The sequence below is a fragment of the Neltuma alba genome, unplaced genomic scaffold (assembly GCF_004799145.2).
Source record: "Neltuma alba isolate B1F8T4 unplaced genomic scaffold, ASM479914v2 tig00008211_pilon, whole genome shotgun sequence".
NCBI classification, from domain to species: Eukaryota; Viridiplantae; Streptophyta; class Magnoliopsida; order Fabales; family Fabaceae; genus Neltuma; species Neltuma alba.
Window position 1 is genome coordinate 45,761 of NW_021634971.1, and position 7,111 is coordinate 52,871.

Below are 7,111 nucleotides of genomic sequence, written 5' to 3' on the forward strand. Positions count from 1 at the left end.
AGATATATAATCTTTATAGAATTTTAAATGTCAATAAAATTAATAATATTTATAAAATGATAAATCATAGAAGATATTATATTTTTTTCAATTATGATTTAAATATTTAAAATTTTTACCAAAAAAAAAGTGGATTGGTGGGTTAGCCAATGTAAGTTGAAATTTTTCTGACATGCATGTTAGGAGGTGCCAACCTGGAACTCGTAGGTAGGCCCCTTAGAAGCGAATGTTTGACACTTGACAATCATGCAGTATTTGTAATTATTGAATGTATGACACTTGACCATCATGCCGAGCTTATCACTAAATATTTAATAATTTAGATTTCAGAGCCTTGCTTCTCACATAGATGCTCTATATCTGCTGGTACCTCACATACCTTAAGCTCAATAAATATCGATTCCTTCTGTGATTTCATTCAAAATATGCTTTAATAGTTCCACTGTTTCTCACCACTTTGTTCTGATTGACCCCCATGCATCCCTTCTTGTTTGAGCAGTCCAATGAGTTCTGGCTTTCTTATCAGAACTCGTAATCCCATCCGTTTACTCACATTCTAAACATTATGCTCATCTTTTACTCACATCCTAAACATTACGTCCATTTGTTCAGGATTCTTCGCTCTAAAGTAGTGTTTTCTTATAAATAACATGGAATTAGAAGGATGATCATTCTGATATAATTAATAGCAGATTGAGACATATATACTAATATCTCAGACTTTTCTTTCTTTGTTTTTCTTTTTTTAATTGCAGGAAGGAAGACTACGTAATGCTTGGGAAGTGAGCGGCACATGGTACCTCTGTTGCAAGGTACTACCTCCGTTCCTTAATATAAGACTTCGTTTGACTTTTAATTTGGTTTTAATTATAAGACCTCAACCCATTTTGTCTCTCATATTTATATATTTTTTTCCAAAATAATCTTTCTAATAATGATAGTTATAGTCAATATACTTAATTAGTAAGGATATTTTAGAAATGATAATACTTATTTATTACAGATAACTAACTTAACTTACTTTCTTAATCTCCTCAAATTAATCAATTAGGTCTTATAATCAGAACAGGAGACAATATGTGTAAGTATTAATTAGTTTCAACAACAGCTTATGATACTAAAATTTTTATAATGGTTTGATGTATCTAATCTAATAAAATAAATTTTAAAATATTTCTTCTCCCTTTTTTTCAACGTCACAGGTGCATCTCGTAATGGGAATACCTCGAAGAAATAAAGACGGATGAGGCTGATTCCTGCAAGATTACCGTAGCGATAAGGACAGTACTACTAACGAATGAAATCTCCGAGTTTTTAACTGGATTTTCGTCACCTAAAAGGCAACTAAACATTGACGGATTGACCTATGTAAAATTATGTCAACAAAGTTTAATTCAGTTCTATTTAATTTAGCACGATTTAGAGCTCAATTGCATGTATTTCGTTCTTTAATTTATAGGTATAAACTAGGCATATGAATCCTCTTCCTGCTATGTTATTTTATACTTTACTTTGTTTAGTGATTGAGCTAGGAAAGTCGTATTGTAGTAGTTCTTAAAAAAACAAAAAGTAATGAAATAATATTTTGTATCATTAGCATAAAATCTAGTTTATAATTAAAATTAAACTACAGATTATATCTTATAGTAGTATTAAAGACCAGCAGGGTAGTATGTATTTGTTATACATCAGTTTGTCACTTTCATTGGTAAACAGCATACGGAAGCAACAAAGGCTAACGTAACGCAAGGCATTTTCATTCCAGGATGCATACAGTCCGTCGGTGGCACATTAATTATTTGATAGAATATTAGCTATGCGTCTGTGTCTGATTCGTTGAGAAGTCATTTCAAAGAAGTCCCAATCATTTGATTGTTTAAATTAAATGAAGTCGATTTGATCACTTCAATCACGTAATGTTTAATTCACGTACAATGGACAATAATAGGGGAGCGGTTTTCCGCCGCCCTTTTTACCCTCCTCTTCTACCTTATCCAAAACTATGCTCTTTTGGTTGTTAACATTTAAGGCTCTTTATTTTTTATTTTTTTTGAAAATATCATCTTTTACTTTGAAACATTTTTTTTTGTTTCATTCAGTATTTTAAAATAATTTTTAGTACACTCACTATCTAAAAATATTTTTCAGTAATATCTAGTACTTAGTACGTTGCATTCTAAACTATTTTTTAATAGTGTCCAGTATTCTAAAATCATATATTATTTTCTTGGTATAACACCAAATATTCTAAAATTTGTTTAGAACACTATGTGCTACTTAAAAAAAAAAAAACTACATGTCCAAGTTGTTAGATACTGGGTGTCACAGTAAACACACTTTAAAGTGTTAAATGCACTAACAATTATTTTAAGTTACTAGATGCTACCAAAAGATATTTCAAAATAATAGATATTAGTTTAAAAAAGCGGTCAACTTCCATTTTTAGAATATTAGGTACTACTAAAAACTAGTCTAGAATACAGTTTGGTAGATATTGGCTACTACTGAAAAATATTTTTTAAATATTAAGTGTATTAAAAATTATTTTAGGATGCTAAATTGATTTTTTTTTGGGGGGGGGGGAGGTGGAGAGCCTTCAATTTTAAGATGGTTTTGGACTTTTGGGGAGACAAGGAGAAGTGGATTGTAACGGTAGTAGGAAAGCCGCCTCCCAATAACAGATGGATTTGGATGGATTACTTTAAGCGTTCATATCTTAAAAAGGAAATTAGGATAAAACGTGGGGGAAATCCCAAAAAAAAATCCTGAAATTTGAAAAATATAGATAAAAACCCGAGACAACTTTATTATGGGTTTTAACAATTTCATAACATATTATTATTGTCAAAAAGAAGTTGTCATAGGTTCTTATCTGCGTTTTTCAAATTTCAGAGTTTTTTATTATGATTTTTCCTAAAACGTGCCCCTCGATTTTGAGCCACAATGGACGTATTAGAAATAAATAATATTTTCTCTGTCTTCATAATATAAGAAATTGGTTACTTTTTTTATATATTAAATTTATTCTAAAATGATAGAGTTTTCTTATTTTACCAATTTATTTTTAATGTTAAATTTTTATTATCTTTATCTCTCTCCTGTATTTAATAGGAATAAAAATGAAAAAAATTATATTAATTATCTTTACAATTTTTTACATTTTGAACCACAATTTAGTTTTAACTAACTTCTTAAATTATTGATAAGAGGGAGTAAAACTATTATATATCGGCGAGTCCGTGAAGACTTTGCTCCTTTTATGTCGTCTCTTTGTTTTATGCTTTAATTTTCAATAATTGCTACTGGCAACCTGAGCCTCCTGAAATATATTACTCCTCCGGTCCTTATTATAAGACCCAATTTGACTTTTTATTTGGTCATAATTATAAGACCCAATTCATTTTCTCTCTTATATTTATACATTTTTTTCCAAGATAATCCTTCTAATAATGATAGTTTTAGCCAATATACTTAATTAGCAAGGATATTTTAGGAATAACAACACTTATTTATTATAAATAACCAACTTAACTTACTTACTTAATCTCCTCAAATAAGTCAATTGGATCTTATAATTAGGACCGGAGGAGTATTATAATAAGGAGAATTGTCGTACACTCTATAAATTATTTATTCATAAAAAAATATGGGTTACTTTTTTAAAATATTATTTTAGTTATTTGTATGGAAAATTATTTATTTAATAAAAAAATCTTAACATGTTTAGAATAAGAAGGAGTATTTTTCGACCAACCCTCCTTTGGGAGTTCAAGTTTTGGATTCATGATTTAGTTTCGGGGATAAGGTTATTAATTACTCCTCCTGTTCTTAATATAGGACCCAATTCTTGTGTTGGTTTTGGTCCTAAATATAAGATCCCTTTCTCATATTTATCAATTTTCTCTAAAATACCCTTATGTATACTCTCTCAACCATAATCAAGTAGAAGAGGGAGAAGGGGTATTAAGAAAGATGATTATGGTGTTTTAGGAAAAATGTAACACTTTTCCTATAATTAACTAACTTACCTAACTTCCTTAATTTAATCAAATTAGTTAAATGGGTCTTATATTAAGGACCGGAGGAGTATCTACACTTTTATCGGGTCAGGTGTGCGTGACAAAATAATTAGCTTGGTTTTTCTCGATTTTATTCCTTTCCACCTCCTTTTTCCTAAAGTTACAAAGATCGTTTGGATCAATCTTTAATTGTTCAGGTTAATCTATTCTTTTTCCTTAATAAAATGTAACATTTAAATAAATTAATTTTAATCTACGATCAAGATTTGCAACAATATAATTAAATTTCTCCATCGTAGTGAAGAGAATCTTGAGACTAAAATAATACTACATCCAATATTTTATATAATAGTTAGTTTAATATTCAATTTGGTTTTAAATATAAAACCTCATATTATTTTTTTTCATATTTATCTATTTTTCTCAAAATATAGTAGTTATATGTGTTAAATATTATAACTAATGCACCTGATTAGTAAATGTATTTTAAAGAAGACAATACCTATTTATTACAAATAATTAACTTAACTAATTTTTTTAATCTATTCAAATTAATTAACTAGCTCTTATGTTAAAGACAGGAAGTACTGTTGGCATACATGAAGCAAATGACGACAAAATAGTAAAGTTAATTTTTTTTTATTTTCATCTTTGCAATTTATCGATTTAAAAAATCCGGAAAATAAACCTAATATTTAAGCGGATTAGCCAAATAGCATCGGAAAACAAAAAAGGGATACAAAAAGAGTTGAGAAATAATTAAGGAAGCTGTTCTTGAAAACAAAAGAAACAGAAGAAGAAGAAGAAGAAGAGGGCATTATTATATAAAATTAGGATTCACATCTGGTAGGCTTTTCTTGTCTTCTGCTAGCAAACACTTGAGAATGTCTCATAATCCAAAACCTCTCAATTTCTTCAGCCTTTCGACCTGGAAGCCTACCTGCTATCAGACTCCATCTGACAAACACAAATTTACATGTAGCAAGTAAAAGCTCCATTAATGATATTTATAATAATGGGAGGACGAAGAAGAAGAAGTTCAAATAAAAGCTCTACCAAGTTCTTGATCAGCCATGGTCCCTCACCTCAACGGTCAAAAAACACTGTGTGTTTATTGCAGAATGTAACAGAGCTCAATTTATGAGTAATATAAAGAGAAAATTTTCGAAAAAAATTGCACGTCCATGTTTTCCGGGATATATTTTTCATATACATAAGTATTTTGATTATATTCATTTACAGCTTTTCTTCTTAGAGTTGTGGTTGATTTGGGTAAAGATTTTTTGTAATTTTTCATAAGAAATCAGGTTTTAGAATTATAGTCAAGTTTATGGAATATTTCTGGAAATCACTAGTTATATTGTAATAATGATTTCTGTCGTCTGGTCATGAAAACAAATTTTTACCATAGTTGATCACTAGCTCTAAAGATGACTTTGTCAACGAAAAAATTACAGAGTACTTAAACCGAGTTGATGGACCACAACTTCCAAGATCAAAAACTTCGTTATTTTTTCTTCCAAAACGCAAAAACTTTAATAAAACCACACCCATGTCCTGTTAATGCAAAAAAATCATGTTCCTTTTTAGATCGGGAACGTGGGACACGGTTCGAAATAGGAACAGAGAGGGGATAAAAGCTCTTGTACGATTGGGCTGACAACAGATTTTCCCCATCCAAAAATTATTAAACAATGTCTACTTTATTGTTATTGTTTAAAAACAAAATTAAAAACGGGAGGCCACTTTCAATCAGAGTCTCTGCCATCAAAGGTTTTGTTGTTAAATTACAGAGATCCATTCATCTTTTAAAAAAATTAAGGAGATTCAGCTGCTTTCTGAATGATAATATTCTGATGATATCTTAACCAGTTGAGGAAGAAAGAACAAGAAAAGGAAGACTTGAGAAAAAGGAAGGAGATCAAGAAAGAAAGAGAGAAAGCTGGTCGGTGCCGAGAAAATTCAGCGATTTGACGCCCAAAAAGCAATTTGTTTGTTTCAGAGGGTATTAAATTATATACACAGAACCGGAAATCATTTTGAAGTTTGAACGAGCTGTACCTGTCTCCCACCAGTTTGTACATTCTGTAAATGAGATCCTCTTCTTGTTCTGACATGTTTATGAACTCCCATTCAATGCTGCTCACCTCTGCAATTACATGTGACTACAGCTTAGCTAAAATCAGAATGATCGGACCCAAAACTGGGAAGGGAAATGCCTATGATAAAACTCGGAGATTTAAGCCATATGTTGAAATTCAATTGAGCCTTCAAGGAGAGAAACTACAAAAGACGAATAACTGATAAAAAACAGAGACAAAACAGGTCCAGCTTGACATGCAAAAGTTCTGTCAGAGCTTTAATCAAACAGATCATGGGTGTAGGATGAAGAAGAAACCCAGATTTTAATCGAGAAAGAAAGCAGCCAGAATTGGATGAATCAGTGGTAGAAAGAGATGGAACTTGACCTTCCGAGTAAGAGCTTTCAGTCTTTTCTTGCTTTCTGCGGCACTTGTCCATGGCTTTCTTTTCTGGGAAATAGCAAGGTTTAAGAGAAGAATTGAAAGAAGAGTATGGGAAAAGCAAATGGGAAACTTTCGAAGCAAATATTTTGGTGGGTATAAAACACCTTGATGGGATTATATACTTTCTGAGGTTGAAATACGATCAGGGCTTGGTGAAAATGAATTCGTCGAAAATCAGCCTCTTTAATGAGGGTATGAGACTTTAATTATTCTCTCTGTTTCTCCCCCCGTGTTTTTTTTTTCCTCTGCTTTTTGAAATGATCTGAGATCTCCAAGCCTCACTCAATTATCAACAACTTAAAAATTAATAAATAAACATCAGATATTAATTAATGATATAATAATATCATAATACACACTGAAGCATATCATCATGTTCCTGATTGGAAGAAGTGGTCATTAAAAATGAACACTATTAATAATAATTATTTTTATTCAGAAAGTACTCTTCACAAATAGTATGAAAGTTTTCTTATACATCTCTTTAAAGTTGGTGACTTTTCATACCAGAGTTGGTTTTGCGATTCATATTCTTATCATAATTTAGACAAACTATTCGTACTTAAT

General features: G+C 30.5%; 1 protein-coding gene across 1 annotated transcript; it reads right to left on the bottom strand.

The window, feature by feature from the left end:
* Positions 1-4,628: 4,628 nt before the first annotated feature.
* LOC114753854 (transcription factor CPC-like) lies at positions 4,629-6,631 on the bottom strand. The gene is made up of 3 exons (XM_028942566.1): positions 6,488-6,631; positions 6,081-6,168; positions 4,629-4,976 (listed from the first exon to the last, which is right to left on the bottom strand). The coding sequence occupies exons 1-3, from the start codon at positions 6,537-6,539 to the stop codon at positions 4,850-4,852; spliced, it is 267 nt and encodes an 88-aa protein (XP_028798399.1). The 5' UTR covers positions 6,540-6,631; the 3' UTR covers positions 4,629-4,849.
* Positions 6,632-7,111: the final 480 nt, after the last annotated feature.

Excerpts from the sequence above, each read along its gene's own strand:
- LOC114753854 (XM_028942566.1), bottom strand. The coding sequence starts at position 6,539 with ATGGACAAGTGCCGCAGAAAGCAAGAAAAGACTGAAAGCTCTTACTCG. Across the intron at positions 6,169-6,487 it reads TGAAAGCTCTTACTCGGAAG|AGGTGAGCAGCATTGAATGG; the intron begins GTCAAGTTCCAT and ends ATGTAATTGCAG. Across the intron at positions 4,977-6,080 it reads TACAAACTGGTGGGAGACAG|ATGGAGTCTGATAGCAGGTA; the intron begins GTACAGCTCGTT and ends TGTGTTTGTCAG.